This window comes from Pteronotus mesoamericanus, unplaced genomic scaffold, assembly GCF_021234165.1.
Source record: "Pteronotus mesoamericanus isolate MK-2021 breed Mesoamerican mustached bat unplaced genomic scaffold, CSHL_Meso_final scaffold_31, whole genome shotgun sequence".
Lineage (NCBI taxonomy): Eukaryota > Metazoa > Chordata > Mammalia > Chiroptera > Mormoopidae > Pteronotus > Pteronotus mesoamericanus.
Genome location: NW_026555312.1, coordinates 210,100 through 229,486, shown reverse-complemented (window position 1 = coordinate 229,486; position 19,387 = coordinate 210,100). Strand labels below are relative to the sequence as shown.

General features: G+C 35.2%; 1 protein-coding gene across 2 annotated transcripts in view; it reads right to left on the bottom strand.

Annotated features, from left to right (window-relative positions):
• HS2ST1 (heparan sulfate 2-O-sulfotransferase 1) overlaps nucleotides 1-19,387 on the bottom strand; it is a 163,048-nt gene that overhangs the window by 31,582 nt on the left and 112,079 nt on the right. For both annotated transcript variants that reach the window (XM_054592077.1, XM_054592078.1), the window contains exon 2: nucleotides 3,994-4,232. In XM_054592077.1, coding sequence (XP_054448052.1) covers nucleotides 3,994-4,232 — 239 coding nt within the window. The remainder of the gene's footprint in view (nucleotides 1-3,993; nucleotides 4,233-19,387) is intronic.

The following is a 19,387-nucleotide window of genomic DNA, read 5'->3' as shown; positions in this document are numbered from 1 at the left end:
AGAATCAAAGCTGGTTCATTTGTTCATTCATTTAACAAGTTATTTAATATCTACTACGTTTCAGGCACTGTTCTTAAGCACAGGGGATATAGTACTGAACAAGACAGACAAGTTCCTGTCCTTAAAGACCTTACAACAGAGGAAAAGACAGACGACAAAGAAATAAATCGGTAAGTGATAGAAAAGATACAGAAAGAATGATGGTACACAGTAATTCGAAAGAGGTATTTTTATATATACATGAGGACAAAGTAAGGTTTTTCTAAGAGAACATCATTTAAGCTGAAACCTTACATGTATAACATGAAGCAAATCGTGAGAAGCCAGGAGAAGTGCATTCTAAGAAAAAATGGTGAACGCAGAGGTCTGTAAGTGGGAAAGGCTTGATGCATTCAATGAACCAAAAAGCCAGCATGGCTAGTATATAAGAGGTTAGAGCACAAGACAAGAGCTTACTAAAAAAATAAAAAAGGCTTACGGTTCCAGGTAAGGAATTTGGGTTTTGTTGGGGAGGTAGAAATAGGAATTTAAATATAAGTACCTAACCATCCTGAGGTTATAATGTGCATGTTCCCATAATCCCACTGAGAAGCATGTTCTAGATCTTTGCTGTTCAAACTGTGGTTCAAGACCTAGAAGCATCAGTTTTGACATCAAGTGGAAGCTATTGGTGGAGGTCATCAAAAAAACATGAGTGCTCGTTTGACCCACTCCAAGTCTGACAGGGACAACTGGAAGCTCCCACACCCTCCTCTGCGCTGGGACTGTGCGCTCCACTTGCCTTCCCCATGTTAGAAGCTGCCCGAGGACAACAGCCTTGGGATAGAAATATGGTGACGAGACTATCTGGACTGTACGTGACTAAATCCAGTTATTAAGGCCTCCTGTCTCTCCCTGCCCTTCCAGGATGGAGGCCGGTTTCAGATTACCTTCTAAGGAAGTTTCAATCCAACAGAAACTTTATAGATATCCAGAATATCAGGCTGCATCTTAGTCCTTCTGAATCAGAATGTGCATTTTAACTAGTGATTAGTATACACATTATAAGTTGAGAAGCACTCATCTACAGTGCTGTGCTGAAAAAACAGTATGTACAACTAATAGCAAACCATGGGATCTAATGCAAATGACCAGAAGTTGGCTTGACAGTGAATTCAAAGAACAAAAAGTTACTATGTTGTTCTACAAAGAGTGCAAATTCTACATATTTTCAATGTCGTAACAGAAAGGGTTTGTTAAGTACAATCGCGGACCTAAATATATAAAGGCACAAAATAATTAAGAAACATCATAAAAGATAGTACCACTTAACTATTTGGCATCGTTACTTTTAAAGACAAGATGTTCTCTAATGGACAGGTATTTTCATGACAGCAGAGTAGACTTCACTTTCCAATTAGAACAGCGGACTGAGTCCCTGTCTCCTGCCAATTCCTGTCTATTAACTGAGTAAGGCCCATCTCAAAAATGTATCCATGACTGAGTCTGCCTTATTCTTATTACTTAATATTCTCATGCCTTATGACCTGAGAATATGTTTATCTGATAATCTCCTTGTTCTTTTTCTCTTGTTTTATCCCAACTTAATTTCGAAAAAGTCCTTATCTATAGAACAGTTGATAGACTGTATAGCCAACATCTGCACAGCTTTCACCAAGATTCATTAACTGTTAACATTTTTTGCCACCTTTGTGTGTCTCTCTATATGTGTATATATGAATATATATATATGAATATATATATATATGTTTTATGTTCCAAGTAAATTATAAATAAGCTCCCTGAAAGATGTGACCTTGCTTTTATTTCTTTGGTATTTCCCTAAAGCCTTCGTACAATCTCTGTATATATGACATACTCAGTAAGTGAAAAAAGCAGAGCTGACAACTGTTTCTAAAATAGCAGAATATATGTAACTATTGCACTGACTAAAAATTGGGCTTTGCCTCTAAAATTTTTGAGAAAAATAATTATACATGTAAACAGTTTAGCACAATACACAGTATGTACACAGTACACCTGGGGAAGGGCTAGGGCTCAGTGCAGGGATTGGGCAGACGGAATGGCTGGGGGTGGAAGACGAGAGAATAGGATGGTCACCTACTATATCCCAAAATATTTTTATGAGTAAACTGGGCTTTAAATGAAAGATTGAGACAATGGCAGATTTAACAAAAATCTAATCTTTTAAGTCTCACAATAGCTTAAGTCAGCTATTGATGAGAAACTATTTCTCAGAGAAGAAGAACAAAATAGGTCATTTAATTCCTGTTTGAATAATAAAGCAGTTGAGAACAGTACACAAGAACAAAAACATGGTATTAAAATTAAAGTATGTGATGCAAAACAAGAAATATTTAAAAAATATTTTCAAGGCATCTGGTATAATTTAGAAGTTTACATTTAAATGAAGTTTACTAGATTGAATGTGAAATTAGAATGTTATCTAATATGTCATACGAAGGTCAGGGAAGCAGATGTCACTTATTTGAACAACTGCTTCTATATAGAACAAAACCAGTAAACAATTTAGATAAGGTATAGTAGAGAATATCTGGTATATAAGCCATTGCTAATTAAGGTTCTCAATGACCAGATGACATTTTGAAATGGTACATCAGCAAATGATTAAGACTATTCCTCTACTCTCCCCCAACAAATATAGTTTAAGTGTTGTTCATTATATTTCCTGAAAAAAAATCATCAATGTCATTGCCAGACATCTTATAGCTGCCAAAGAACTCTGTAATGCTGGGCACAAAACAACTCTAAAAATTAAACAAGCAAGCTAACTCTATCTTTCTAAAAAATATTACTAAAGAAATCTAACATTATATGAGCATTACCTAATGTCCCTTTTAAACCAAGATATATTCTGAAAAGCAATCATGCAAATAGATTTAAAATATACCAAATGCCATATAAAAACTGATTATTTAGGACACTTGCCTTTAGATATACAATATTACATAATGAATAATTTTTATGACCCACTTAGCTAAATAAGCTCATGTTCCTTCTCATTTTAGACAAGTTATTTGGTTTGGCTGACAGATGTAGATTTTTGGTTCTATGAAAAAGAGTAATTGAGGATACTGCAGAGAGCCAAGAATTAACAGGACAGATGATATCCTATATACTATCGGCCTTTACAAATGATTCTCTACTGATTATGGAAGGCGGACAGGGCTGGGTGGAGAGGATGAAGAAAAGGGGGACAACTGTAACAGCATGAACAATAAAAATAAAAAAAAATAATCCTAGGTGGTATTTCAAATATTATCTTTTCTTCTCATGGGGCATATATCCATTCTCTTCAATACTTGTAGGAAGAGCTTTATAATTATAGTTAGAACTCGAGGTGTGGAGAAAATGTGTGCTACTACTGATAAAGAGGTGAATGAATTTCATTTCATGAGATGATTTCTTCCACTTTTCTTAAAACTGCTCCATAAAATTATCTGTCCATCTGTTTATCTAAAATTTCTTGACAACTTAAAAGATTATGTTAAAATATAAGCCACAATCCCTGTTTTGCAGAAGTTTATATCTATTATTTACATAAATTACTAGTAAAGATAAGATGAAATTCACAAAGCTGAGCCATACAGAATACAGATACTCATCGAATAAAGATTTCTCTATCTTAAGCTAAGACAATATAATTCTTTTTTATTGCACAATCTCTTGCTAATAATACTGTATATTTTTAAAAGAATACCATACTGAAGAGCATCAACTTCTCTTCAAAAATTCAAACTATTAATTCATTTATTTCACAAGTATTTGAATAGATACTATATGCAAAGAAATTTACCAACTACTGTGAAGAATTTAAAGTTATAAAATATTTGGTTGACTCCTTCCCCCAACAGACTTACATTTCATTAGGATCAGCATATGTATGTATCCTTTAAAATGATTTATCCCCTTGAGATATAAAATTTGAGTGAGAGAGTGTTGGAAAACATGCATTCCTTAAGTGGTGTTTACCTGATCTTGTAGTGACATCACTGGATTATTTTTGGTAGTGTTGATGTGAAGAACATGGTATTTATTCTTTGCACACAAGTCATAGGCAATATTGGTAAAAGAGGTGCTTGCAGTTTTGGGGACTCTGTTATAAATGATCACCATGTCCTCTTCCTCATCTAAAGGGGCATCTTGCCGAGGGCCATCCATTGTATGACGCTGCTCAATTTCTCGGACTTCATGTCTTGCAATAGCCCTTTCTGCAAAGAAAAACAAATATAAACTCAGTTTTTAAAGAGACAATAAGGAAGTTACATACAAAACGGTGAAAATAATTTCCTATACCTGGAATATAATGTTCCTTTTCAAGGAATGAGTAAGAGCAGTTGAAGACATGTTTTGAGGAACAAACTACCCTTGAAGGACAATATATATGGCATATAAAAGAGAACAAAAGAATACCACAGACCAGACAGTTCTTCAGTGTGCTTCAAAAGTCACTTTTCAGTCTAATAGGATTTATAAAGCCTCCATTAGTCCTCAAATACACAAAGACAGATTATATGGAATACTGAAGTTCATAGTAAAAAAATGCACTTTGAAAATAGATCAGTTAAAATTTAATCAAAGATTTTGAAATTTATTACTTAGGATTTAGTTATTCCCTGGCTTATCAAAATGCAGCAGGGCAGTGATTATAAATGCTGGTATGATTTTAGGTAAAAAAAAAAAAAAAAAGTAGAAACAACACCATTACAAAACCTTTTTTGTTTTTGGTGTTGCATTATAGGTAAGTCCTGGCTATGTTTATTCCTTAAATCCCATAGTTCCTCTCATTCAAATCCCTGTCTACGACATGCTTTGAAAAGCAGTTACATTTTGCTTTCTACTACTCCCTATTTAATACACACTTTATCTTCAAATACGTTTTAGAATAATAGAGCAAGAAAGAGAAAAGAAGAGAAAACATCTCTCACAAGATCGCAAATCTCTGCACAGAAACAGCTGCTCACACACAGCCTGCACCTACTATCCCCAGATCTTCGTGTAAGCTACTGCTCTTGTCTTAAACACTCTTCCATTCTCTCTCTACCCCAATCTGCCAGGTGAACTCTTCAAACTTCACACTCAATTTCATTAACCCTTGCAAGAGAAGTATTATCTGCTCTCCCTAACTCGGTCAAATTATACACACGCATCTGGATGGGGGTGGGGGAGTAGGGATTGAGCAAAAAAGTAAAAACTCAGGGGCACGAACAAGAGTGTGGTGACTGTGGTGCGCGGGTGGTTGGGGGAGGTGGAGGAGGGTACAGGGGGATAAATGGTGATGGAAGGAGACCTGACATGGGTGGTGAACAGACAAATGATGTGCCATGGAACTGTGCACCTGAAACATGTATAATTTTGTTTACGAGTGTCACCCCAGTGAGTTCAATAAAAAGGAAATTACAAATGTGCATGTATGTATGCACAATGTACCTCATACTATGTTTAGTACTTATCATAATTGCAACTTTACATTATACATATTGTTATTAGTGTCTGCCTACCGTAATGCCTATGATTTAATAAAGTGACATGAAAAAGCAATGTGCCATAATTACAGTAACAAGTTCGGGCTTCAAATATTGTTGAATCACAAATCTAAAATTCCGGTTCAGGAAATAAGGTCACCATGCTCCAGAGAGTACACTTTGAGCTGAGGATTCACATTCAGGGGACCTGAATTAAAGTTCAAGACTTGCTGCTTATTAGCAGTGGGCTTTTCAAAACCAGAGGAGAAGGACCTATATTCTATATGTATATGCATACATATGTACCCCTTTTTCCCCCCCTTGGGAGAGTTGGTTCGAAATGTGAGGAGAAAGATGAGCTTAATGGTGAACACATTGTTGGACTGCCAGAGACATCAGGAGATGTTACATAGGTAACTGGACATATAGGTTGAGAATAAAGATTCAAGCAGAAGGAAGACATCTGGGAAAACCATGGGAATGGATGAAATTGCCTACATAACCTAGACTATGTAGCGCAGAAAGAGACCATAGGACAGAATCTTAGGAAATACCAACACTTTAAGGGCCAAGTAGAAAAAGATAATCCACAGAAAAAAGCTAAAAAGAAAAAAAAAGAAAAAGGAACAGGACAGACTTTTCAGAAGCACATGCCACATTTTAGAAAGCGTCATACTCCAGACTGACAGTGCTTTACAAATGAGCCTATAAATCAAAGTACTGTATGATGCTATAAGCATCTACATAGGATTTGGAACTTGCCTCAAATTAAACTGAGCAAGTGTTTATGAGAGCCTGTGTACGTTATATTAAATAATTTAAAAGAAATCTTATCTTCCAAATAACCTCAAAACTATCATCATAGCCACAAACTATTATGGTGTCCTCATGTCTACACATGCTCCTTTTTCTATTCAGAGAAATGAAACAATGCTGTTGTCACTGAAGGGCGCGGGCTTTCTCTAGCAGCCCAGATATGTGGGAAATTGCCTTTGAAATTAAGATTCACCTACAGTCAACAATGCTAAATTTTCTTTCACTAATTTTTCTGAAATCAAGTATTTAGAACATGGGGTGCAGTCTAGAGTCATGAAATTACAGGCAGGCCCGGCAACACTGGTGCCGATGTGCCCAACGTTGAGGGCTGACACTGAATATCACGGCAATTCTAGTTCCTCTGGGCTCCTGCTAAAAGCGGCACATATCTCAACTTTAAATAAAACTTTCCCATATGGCAGATGGTCAACAAATTCAAGTCTTTTAAAAGACTATAACAACAATATATATCTATTTCTTCATTGATAGTGTATTACACGCCTCGTGTATTAAAAGACTATAATGATCAAGCTAAGTATAAAACACTGCATTAAATTGACCAACCTAAATTCTACCATGGCAAATAAAATCACAAATACACACATACACACATACATTAAACTAAAGAAAAACTAAAGGAAAGATCTTTTTATTTTTAACCACAATGTATCTATTAATGACAAAATTTTAAAAAATTAATATTGTTGTTTTATCAGATAAAGACACTACAAAGAAAGAAAATCATAAGCCAATATCTTGATGAACAATGATAAAATCCTCAACAAAGTATTAGCTAATTGAATACAGCAATATGTCAAAAGGATCATACACCACTTTCAAATGGGTTTCGGGAATGCAAGGCTGGTACATTTATAAATAAGTAAATATGATAAAACACATAAACAAAATGAAGGATAAAAACCACATAATCATATCAATAGATGCAGAAAAAGCATTTGCTAAAATCCTGCAGCTATTTATGATAAAAACTCTCAGCAAAGTGGAAACAGTGGGAACATATGCATACCTAGACATAATAAAGGCCATATATGACAAACTAACTGCCAACATCATACCCAACAGGCAAAAACTGCTAGTGTTCCCCTTAAGATCGGGACCAAGAAAACAAGGATGTTGGTTTTCATCTCTCTTACGCAACATAGCACTGGAAGTCCTGGTCATAGCAATTAGACAAAAAGAAGAAATAAAAGGCATACAAATTGGAAAGGAAGAAGTAAAGTTGTCTTTACTTGCAGATGACCTGATACTGTACATAGAGAACTAACTTAAAGATTCCATGAAGAAACTACTAGAACTGATAAATGAATTCACTACAGTAGCAGGATACAAAATTAATATCTAGAAATCAGTCTCATTTTTATATGAGAATAATAAACTATCAGAAAGGGAAATTAGGAAAACAACCCAATTTACAATTGCTTCAAAAAAGAATAAAATACCTAGGACTATATCTAACCAAAGATGTAAAAGACCTGTATCCAGAAAATTTCAAGACACTGAAAAAAGAAATTAAAGAAGACACATGTAAGTGGAAGCACATATCTTGTTCATGGATAGGACGAAATTAATACCACTAAAATGTCCATACTACACAAAGCAATCTATAGATTCAACGTACTTCCTATCAAGATACCAATAACATATTTCACAGAGCTAGAACAAATATTTCAAAAATTTATATGGAACCACAAAAGGACCCAAAGAGCAACTGCAATCTTGAGAAAGAAGAACAAGGTTGGAGGAATCATGCTACCTAATATCAAATGTATTATACTTAAGCCTATAGTAATGAAAATAGCATGGCACTGGCATAAAAAGAGACACATAGATCAATGGAACAGAATAGAGAAGCCCAATATAAACCCACACCATTACAGTCAATTGATATTTGACAGAGGAAGCAAGCATATGCAATGAGCTAGAGAGAGTTTATTCAATAAATGGTGTTGGGAAAATTGGACAGATACGTGCAGAAAAATGAAATCAGAACACCTTTTTTGCTTCCACATACAAGAATAAATTCAAAATGGATTAAAGACTTATATGTTAAAGTCAAAACCATAAAAATCCTAGAAGAAAACATAGGTAGTAAAATCTCAGACACTGCTCGTAGCAATATTTTTTCTGACATATCTCCTCAGATAAGGGAAACAAAAGAAAAAAATAAACAAATGCAAAGACATCAAACTAAAAGGCTTTTTTGCACAGCAAAGGAAACCATCAACAAAATAAAAAGACATCCAGTAAATGAGGGAACATATTCACCAATACATCTGATACAGTGTTAATAATATAGAACTTATAAAACTCAACACCAAAGAAACCCCCCCCAAATAATCCAATTGAAAAATGGGCAAAGGACCTAAACAGACACTTCTCCAAAGAGGACATACACACAGTCAACAGACATATAAAAAGATGTTCAACATCACTAATCATCAGAGAAATGCAAATTAAAACCACAATAAGATATCACCTAACACCAGTCAGAATGGCTATCATCAATTAATCAACAAACAAGTGCTGGCCAGGATGTGGAGAAAGGGGAACCTTTAGAACTGTTGGTGGGAATGCAGGTTGGTGCAGCCGCTGTGGAAAGCAGTATGGAGATATCTCAAAAATTTAAAAATGGAACTGCCTTATGCACCAGTGATTCCACTTCTGGGAATTTATCTGAAGAAACCCAAAACTCTAATACGAAAGAATATGTGCATCCCTATGTTCATTGCAGTGTTATTTACAATGGCCGAGATTTAGAACCAACTCTAGTGTCCATCAGTAGATGAGTGGATAGAACAGCTACAGTACATTTACACAGTAGAATACTACTTGGTCATAAAAATTATGAAAATTTTACCCTTTTTGACAGCAAGGATGGACCTGGAAAACATTATGCTAAGTGAAATAAGCTAGTCAGAGAAAGATAATTACCATATGATTTTACTCAGGTGTTGAATCTAATGAACAAATTGAACTAACAAGCAAAATAGAGACAGACTCATAAAGAGAAAGCAGGCTGACACAGCTCTGGGGAGGGCGGGGTGTGTAGAGTGATCATGCAAAAGAAAAAAAAAGAAAGAACTCATGGACATGGACCACAGTGTGGGGGCTCGGGGAGGAGGGTGGCTGGCGGTGGAGGAGGGTATGGGGAGAGAAATGGTAATAGGAAAAAAGACAATAAAAAATTATGTAAAAAATAAAACAAATACAAAATAAAAAAATAAAAGTAACCCACAGGTACATAGAAAAATAAAAAGCAGGGAAAAAACCACAAAAGAAAACAAAAAAACCCCAAAAAGTATCAAGGGAAATTTTAAAAATACACTGAAGTGAATGAAAATGGAAATAAAACAAAATTTGTGGTATCCAGCTAAGGCAGGACTAAGAGGGCAATTTACAGCACTATGTGTATACATCAGAAAAAAAAAATAGTGTCAAACCAACAATCTAAGCTTTCCCCTCAAAAACCTAGAAAAATAAAAAAATCTCAAAGCAAGAAGAAATGGAATAATAAAGAGCAAAAGTCAATGAAATTAAAAACAAAAAATGGGAAAAAATTAATGAAACAAATAGCTGCTTCTTTCAAAAGGTCAATAAATTGATAAATCTTTAGCAAGATGGACAAAAACAAGCACAATTTACTAATATCAGAAATGAGATGAGACATTAGAGATCCTGCAGCCATCAAAAACATGATAAGAAAATACTACAAACAGTACATAAATTTGACAGCTTGTAGAAATGGACAACTTCTTCACGCCCAATATCATAACATTATCAATATCAAAACATGAACATGCCCAATATCATAATACAATCTAATTAATAATTTTAAAACTCTCAAAAAAGAATTCTCCAGGCACAGATCTTTAAGGAAGAACTAACATGAATTCTACACAATTCATTACAGAAAACAGGAGAGGAAACAGCTCCCAATTCATTTCACAAAGCTAATGTTACCCTCATACAAAACCAAAGACACAGCCAAAAAAGAGAAACTACAGACCAATATTCCTCGTGAATAAGGATATCAAAACTCCTTAACAAAAATTTACCAAATAGAATTCAGCAATAAAGAAAAAAAAAAAGCACACCCCATTACCAAGTAGGGTTCCTTCTAGGGATGCGAAAAAGGTACAATATCATAAAATCCATTAATATGATTTATCATATTAATTGGCTAAAAAGGAAAAAAATCACATGACCTTATCAATCTATATAGAAAAGGGATATGACAAAATTGAACAAGTTTGTAATAAGATCTCTTAGATATAAGAATAGAGGGGAACTTCCTCTACAAAATACTACGGCTATCATTATACTGCATCATGAAAGACAGAAAGTTTTCCTCCTGAGATCAGAAGGAAGGCATGATGTACAGTCTCACTACTCCTATGTAACATAGAGAAGGAAGTTCCAGCTAGTGAGTTAATAGTAAGAATTCTGTGTTGTGTTGTACAGTGACATGCTGTACAGGTTTGCAGCCTAAGAGCAACAGGGGGTGTCATATATCCTAGGTGTATAGTAAGACTATACCATCTAGGTTTGGGTGTGATGTTCACACAACAAAAAAAATCACCTAACAACATATTTCGCAGAATGCACCCTCTCATTGTCAAGGAGATCATGGCTGTATAATCATTATCTCATGTTTGGTTCTTAAAATAACCTTAAGAAGCACCATATTATGAGGAAAGTGAATACTGATGTCAGGATACCATCCCAGGTCACTCTGATTCCAGAGCCTGTACCCCACCTTGTACTGGAGTACAGCCATTTAGTCTGTTCCTATATTAGGAAGGAGAAGAGCCACACCGTTAAACACAGGATGATAGTATTACAGAAGTAACTATGTAGTTTTTTGCAAATGCCTGTTTTTAAAATATATTCTAGTTAAAAATCATAGGTGAGCTAGCTTCAAGACTTCACTCTTTACATGTCTCAATCACTTGAAATAAATACTCTCATCAAACATGGGGAGTCCACCTAATATGCTTTTTCCTTTTCTTAAGTTATACCAAGATACTACATCTCAAAATATCCCTTACCTTTCTACTAACTTCTCAAGTGATTTATTTGTTTATTCGGCTTTCATCTTGTACAAAAAACAAACAAATGCCACTGTAACAAATGCCATAGGAGAGAACAAAATACTTCAGGATTCAAGAGTGGGGGCTGGGAAGCTTCTAGAGAAACATACACTGCGTAAGTTAAGACCTGAAAGCTAGCTAGCTTTCAAAATGTAGAGATGGGTCATGGGGGAAGGCATGAAAGCCTGCATAGTGGTAAAGGTAGACAAGTAGCAAAATACTAGTATAATTTGATTATGAAATTATTTAACTACAGTAATGTGAAACAGCTAAAAAAATCTAAGACAATTTTAGGCTACACTGATAAACATATAATTATCATAGTAACAACTGCTCCACATATTGGGCTTTGACTATGAGCCAGAAAAATGCTGTGTATTTAAACCTACATTATTTCATTTGATTTTTACAACAACCCTACACCTATTACCTATAAGGTAATATTATGGAAATTTACACTCTGTTCAGAATCCAAACCCTCAATCTGTCTAATACCAAAGCCTATATATTCCTAACCAAACATAGTAATTATTGTCTTAAATCACAGGAAGGCACAATTCCTAAGAAATCTGTATTCAATCAGGGATATTATGTATCATTTCAGGCACACACACACACAAAAGAGTGCATTCAAAATAGGAATGAACTGGATGAACCATGCCACAAAGAACTGTTTCAAAAAATCCAGGGCACTTAGGGAAATTCCATAAAAGTAAGCTATACACTTGAAACTGGTACAAAATAGTATTGAATGTAAACTGTAATTGAAAAAATAAATAAATAAATAAAGTCCTCTAATTTCACCAGCCTTTTTATAGCTTATCTCCAAATTCCTATCTAACCAGTTATTTTTTTAAAAAGTATTAAAGGCATCTTGAAATATTTAAAAAGTTACTTTGAAAAACAGGCATCCTTTCTACGGTGTTAGTCCAGAAGACAAGATAAATTATTGCTCAGAAGAGAATGGGCTTTCAAATAATTAGGCATGCAGAGTAAAGATATATGCAGTTTAGGGCAAAGTAAGCTATCAGTCTCTAGAGAGATACTCAGAGAGAGGCTACATGTGGACTTGCCCCAAAGGATGACGTAAAAAGGTTTCCTGGAGCTATGACAGCCAAAAACAAGGGACTTCTGTGGTCCATTTCCACTAAATAGATTTCATAAAACTATGATATCAGTTTCTCCTCTACAGTACAGATGTATTTTGGAGAACTTCCTGCACTCAGCTACCACCAAACTCCAAAAAAAGAAAAGAAAAAGTAGAAATAAAGACAGAATCAGGCCAGTGACAGCTGAGCAAGAGGGAGTGGGCTAAACACTTTCCCATAATTTTGTTTTATTCAGGAACACCCAGCTATATCTTTGTCTACCTTGAGAAAGACTAAGAATGTATCTTCTGTGAGATTACTGTAAGAATACAAATGAGCAGTCATACTGTTCTATGTAGCTTTGAGTAATAGAAATTTTCTAATAATTTATAACCAAGCTCTTCACACTAGAGTCACTAAATAATTCCATAAACATTTACCAAGAGTCTCTTAATTTATAAGTATTCTACCAGGTCCTGAAGATAAACCTACTCTTGGAGAGTTTGGTGGCATATCATAGTAAAAGTTTATACAAGATACAGTGGAGGTCCCCAAAATAGGATGGTTAGGAGAGGACTCACAGAAGAGGTGATTGAAAAAGACAAGAAAGTGCCTTTTGAGCAGAAAAAGAAAGGCATTCCAGGCAGAGGGAAAAGCAAGAGCAATGGCCCTGGATGCATATTACTGCACGGTACATTTAGGCCCTAAAAGTGATTCTTCTTCTTCCTTTTTTTCCCCCCAAACTATATAGTTTTATTTTTTAAATGGAGTTTATGGGGGTGAAAATGGTTCTTGGTCAGGTTAAAATATGGGAGAAGCGGGTAAGGGCAAGGCAAAGCATGAGGTAGACAAGTGGGCAGAGTCTTAATCACCATACTGGCAATACGAATTGTGTCCTATAAATCGGCAGTTCTCAAACTTAGTCATCTGAAAACCTTTTTCTTAAAAGCTGAGGACTCCAAAGAGTTTTTGTTTGTGTGGGTTATATCTATAAATGTCGTATTAGAAATAAAAATGATAAAACTTTAAAAATATTTATCCACTTTAAAATAGTAAGAGCATGTTAGCGTATTTTGTGAAAATATTTTTCCAAAACAAAAATATAGTAAAGAATGATGTATTTTTACACTTTTCATACCTTTTAAAATATCAGGCTTAATGGAAGATAACTGTATTCTCATACTTGTTTCTCCATTTAAAAATGTTACTACATATTACTTGGATTAGAGTCTATGAAGAACATTGGATTCATACAGATGCACAGTTGGAAAAAGGAATATTTTAAAACCCTCTGCAAATAATTTGACACTACAGTAAAATTCAACAACTGTTAGCTTCTTAAGGTTAGTTGCCATGTGACATAAAACCATATTAATAAATTTTCCTACATTTTTAATTGATCTACCTTGAATTGTCATTTGAAAAATACTGGGTCATGGAGTTATGCAGATCCTCCAAGTGTTACACATTTAAATTATATAATTTCAAAAAAAAACCACCCCACATTCATTATATAACTACCAATCTAATCAAAAAAGTCTCTAAGAATTGGGAAGCTATCATGCTCACAAAGGCAGATATACATTTTCTCAAATTTTATAAATGGCAACAAATACTGGCAGTTCCTTTCCTTAAAATGGCAAGTTCACTTAGTTCATTTCTCAGAAAATAACTGCCAACTACCGATGTCCGAATAAACACAGTTTGTCTCTTAGTTGTTCTTTCAAGTAAAAAAGAGTATTGGATGAAAAAAGTGGCTTATTGACTAAAAAGAAGAGTCTCACAAATAATAGGAAGAAAAAGAAACACCCCCTAGCCAAAGGGAAAGGAGGAATCCCCGGAAAGAGAACTAAATGAAACAGAGGCAAATAAACTATCAGATACTGAGTTCAAAACAATGGTTCTAAAGAAGTCAATGAGCTCAGTGAGCTCAGAGAGAATTACCAGAAACTATAGGGAAACTATGAGGAACTTACTACAAACTATATCAGCATGAAAAAGGACATAGAAACTATCAAGAAGACACAAGAGGAAATGAAGAATACAATTTCTGAATTGAAGAGCACAGTAGAAGGAATCAAGAGCAGGCTGGATGAAGCTGAGGAATGAATCAGCCAGCTGCCAGCTGGAGGATACGGTAGAAAAAAGCTCCCAGAAAGGGCAAGAAAATGAAAAAAAGATTCAAAAAGAATGAAGAGGCATTTAGGGAAATGCAGGGCAACCTGTAATATAATAATATGCATATAATAGGGATACAAGAAGGAAAAGAAGAGGAGGAAGGGATAGAGAAGCTGTCTGAAAAAGTAATGATGGAAAGCTTCCCTAATTGGAGGAGAGAAAAAGTTACACAAGTCTGGAAGCAGAGAGGGTCCCATTCAAGAGGAACCCAATGAGGCCCCCTCCGAGACACATCATCATTAAAATGGCAAATATCAAAGACAAGCAGAGAATCTTAAAGCAAGCAAGGGAGAAAGAGGTAGTAACATATAAGGGAGGCCCAATATGACTAGCAGCTGACTTCTCAACAGAAACACTGCAAACCAGAAGAGTGTGTCAAGAAATATTCCAAGTCATGAAAAGCAGAGGCCTGCAACCAAGACTGCTCTACCCAGCAAGTCTCTCAATTAAAATTGAATGCAAAATAAGGAGTTTCCCAGACTAAAGAAGGCTAAAAGTATACACCTTCACCAAACCAGCACTGCAAGATATGCTAAAGAGACTGCTTTAAGAAGACGAAGAAAAAGAGCCTATGAATACCCAGTTCCTTTCACAGTCACCAATACTTGATAGTACCAATATTTTTAATACTTATTCATCTGATTGTGACAATGATGTGTTCTTTTAATTGTTCCTTTATTATTTGTTGAAACTAAACCTGGTTTTGTATATTTCTTGCCTATTTCTATTATTTTCAAAAAGCTTTAAATGCCTTTTTGGTATTCTTTAACCATTCTGACTAAATGTAGAATTTTTTCCTAAAAGAGAAAAAACAGCTATTAACCTTTTTTTAGATGTGTTGCAAATACTTTCCTTTTCTATTACTTGTCCTTTAATGTTTTTATATGCATATTACTATATAGTCTTAAATGTTTAATATAGTCATATTGTCAATATTTTACTTTATAGCTTCTGGGTTTGAATATTTTACTTCAGGGTTAAGAAAAATATTTTGTATTTTTTCCTAAAACTCCTTAGATTTTACATATTGATTTTTAACTCACCTGAATATTTTTTGTATAATGTGCGATCTAGGGCTCTATATTTGTTTCATTTCAAGTAATAGTGGTTCATGCACCTTATTTGTTGAATGAGCCTTATTTTCCCCATTGATCTGAAATATCAATTGAATCATATATTACATTGTTACACAGATATATACGTTTGTTTCTAGAATGCTCATTTTATTTCATTGATTTACTTGATTATTTCTGTGCTGGTGTCATGTTGTTTTAATTGCTGAGACTTTATAATGAATTTAAATTTTTTTAATATTTTATAATGGATCTTGACAATTAAAAAAATCAAAATCAAGCTGCATTAAAAAAAAAAAAAAGAAAGACGGAACTCCTACCTTTTGCGACAACATGGATGGAACTGGAGAACATTATGTTAAATGAAATCAGTCAGTCAGTGAAAGATAAATACCATATGATCTCACCTATAAGTGGAATCTATTCAACAAAATAAACTAACAAATGACACAGGCATGGAAACACGGAGCAGCCTGAAAGTGACCAGAGGGGATGGGGAAGGAGGACAATGGTGGAAAGTAGGGGAAGGGACTAGACAAAGAACACTCATGAATGACCCACGGACATGGACAACAGAGTGGGAACTGACTGTGGGGGGTGGGGTGGGATGGGTGGAGGAGGGCAAAGGGGGAAAAACTGAGACAACTGTAATAGAATAAACATGATTTAAAAATTAAAAAAAAGAAAATTAGATAATGTTAAATATATAGTTTTGTATTTTTGCTTGTCTAATAAAATGGTAAAAAGAAAAAAAAGAAAAAAGTAGCTTATTGAGCTTGGAAATCAAACACAAACAGTGCTTTTTCTCAAGACAACTGTACTTAGGTATACAGAAGTGCTTAGTGTACTTTCTACTTTGTCACAGAGTATTAAAAAGGTATGTACCAAATATTCAAGATTTAATAGTTAATCATCTTGTCTGCTTTGTGAAGGATCTTCTTACATGAAATGGCTTTTTATGGGGCAGGTGGGTAACTGTGAATGCAAGGTGGTAAAGAGTACTACGGTTATTAGTACAGTTTGGTACCACTATTGTTTTGTACCCTGAGTGCAAATGTCAACCACTGAAAAAGGGAAGTAACACCTTAGAATTATTATGAAAATTGTGAACCACTCTGCAAACCCCCTGAATGGGTCTTGAGGACCCCTGAGATTCATGGACAACACTTTAGAGCATCTTCTACAAGCAATGTAGAGTCATTTTTGAAGCGTTTAAAGTAATAGCCCGTGTGGGACTTCCAAAATGCAAGACTATATGAGGTATCATTTCACAGATACCCCTTAGAGTTGAATATTAACGTCCTGAACACACAGTGAGGACTAAGACCTGAAGGCAACTGCAGTAAGAATGGGGCAGTACTGGCAGGAGGTAAGTAAATGAAATACAAAATAAGTAAATGGAATAGAAGCTTAGATGCAAAAAGTAGATGAGGGAATTGAAGAGGTAAAGGTGTTGTTTGTAAGCTTCTGTAGTGGGCGAGGATGGGGCCATTCATTGAGTCTGAGAATTAGGGACAGGAGGAAGAACAACCCGGGGAAGGAGCAGAAAGGAATTCAGGATATTTGGAAATTTCTGTTCTAACAGAAATAAAATATGTTAAGTGGTCTGTTGAAGCATCTATTTTTCAGGAAGGCCTCTACCTTGAACTTACATAACAGGTCTGGAAGACAGGGTAGAAAACGCACAACCACAGAAAAGATCGGGACTGGAGAATACAACGTGGCACCTACTCCCTCTCAGCCTCATAGACAGCCATATACCCATCTGTTTGAGTTTTTGGAGAAAGGGCATAAAGAATCATAAAGGAGCTATCTCAATGAAGGGCTCTGTAATACACAGGGACACTATTTCAGTTAGGGAATAAATAAAATTTCAATTGTTTACTACCACAGAAGTTTAGTTCTTGTTCAAGAAGCAATGTGCGTGTTCCTGGTCGTTAGGTGGCCTTTTACACCATGACTCAAGGAATCAGGCTCCTTCCTTCTTGGGAATCCCTTCTTGGCATTCCCCTAGGACCTCGAAGACTTTTGCATCCAGTTAGCAGACACAGAAAAGCAGAATGGAGAGAACACAATAGCTTCTTAGCTTACGTTGTCGAACACTAGTCACATGGCTACCCCTAGGTGCAGTGGTGAAAAAGACAAGTATAAATAATTGGTGTATATATAGAGCCATCTGCTCACACAGGCACACAAAGAGGATGGGGGTATGAGGGTTCTAGTACTTTCTGGTATTTTCTCTTGGGGCACCAGCAGAGACAACAATACTTGGTAGGAGATGGTTGCCCAGCTGACAAAAATGTGACCAAGCAGAAGCTTGGAAGTAGAGAGGATTCTCCTTTTTCTTTTTCTTTTAAACACATGTGAAACATTTCTGGAAGTTTTCCAGAACTATCAGAATGGCGTTTTAATTGAGAATGAAGTCCTGGGTGAAAATCTGGGGTCAAGACCAAGTGAAAAATAGGCTATTACATAACTCTGATTCCACTATTACATCATTTGGATCCCATACACATTCCCAGGATTAGTGCAAGGGAAAGTCGGATTCTTAGTTTTTGGACTTAGTGAGTTTTAGGTGCTCATGGAACATCCAGGTAGTAGCATGTACGGTGCTGAAGACATATCTCAGGAGAAAGTTCTGAACTAAAGGCAGAAATTTAGGAGTCACACCACAAAGTCAACAGCTGATGTCAAAGGAGTGAATAAGATCATGACGGCAAAGTACAGAATTAAAAATAAAGAACATCAAAGCAGACTTTTGATCTCTTTTACTACACTACGTACTCATGACACATGTGTAATACAACCAAAAACAATCCTGCAACATCACTGCAAAATTATGTGCTTACCTACTAATAAATATTTTGTGTTCTTGACCACATTGTCCACTTTTAAATACCTACCTTTAGTAGAATTCAACATATAAAGCAGTTGTGAGACATAGATCTTTGATTCACATTTTATTAATATGCTGTTGGAAGGCTTTTTGAGGGCCTCATGAGTTTTCTAATTCACAAAACACATGTTTGAGTCTTACTACTACAGAATGCATTTGATTAAAATAAATCTATGCTAGGATTTTTTAAAAGTAAAAATAAAAATATGATAATGTTGAAGATGTGAAGAAGGTGGAAAGTAAATTATTCAGGGAAAAGACAAAAATGCTTTTCTTAATATGAAAACACTGGAAGAAAAATACAATGAGGGGTTAAGTATATATAAGTTTTGTAATCCAGCTAAAATATTAATGTTGATATTAAACTGGCAAGATTTGGAAATTTCCTCAACTTTTAGCATAAGTCCACACTGTCATTAAAATAGATGCGCTTTGACTGTTGAAATAAGTACCATGCCAAGAAGATTAAAGGATTTTCAAAGTCAAGAATGAAATGCCAATACTGTCTACAAAGCTGAATTATTTTCACACTTCAACAACTGCACCTGGTGCTCCATTGACTAGTAAGTAAAAAGAATACGGAGTAACAAGGACTCAACTCCAGCTGGGTTTGGAGATCATTAACTAAAACCTAAAGCAGCAGATGTTTGAAAATTAGAATTAGCGGTGCTGAAAACCTGCCATTATTTCCACTAGCACTTGAAATACATCATATTCTAGAGCAGTGGTTTTCAGCTTG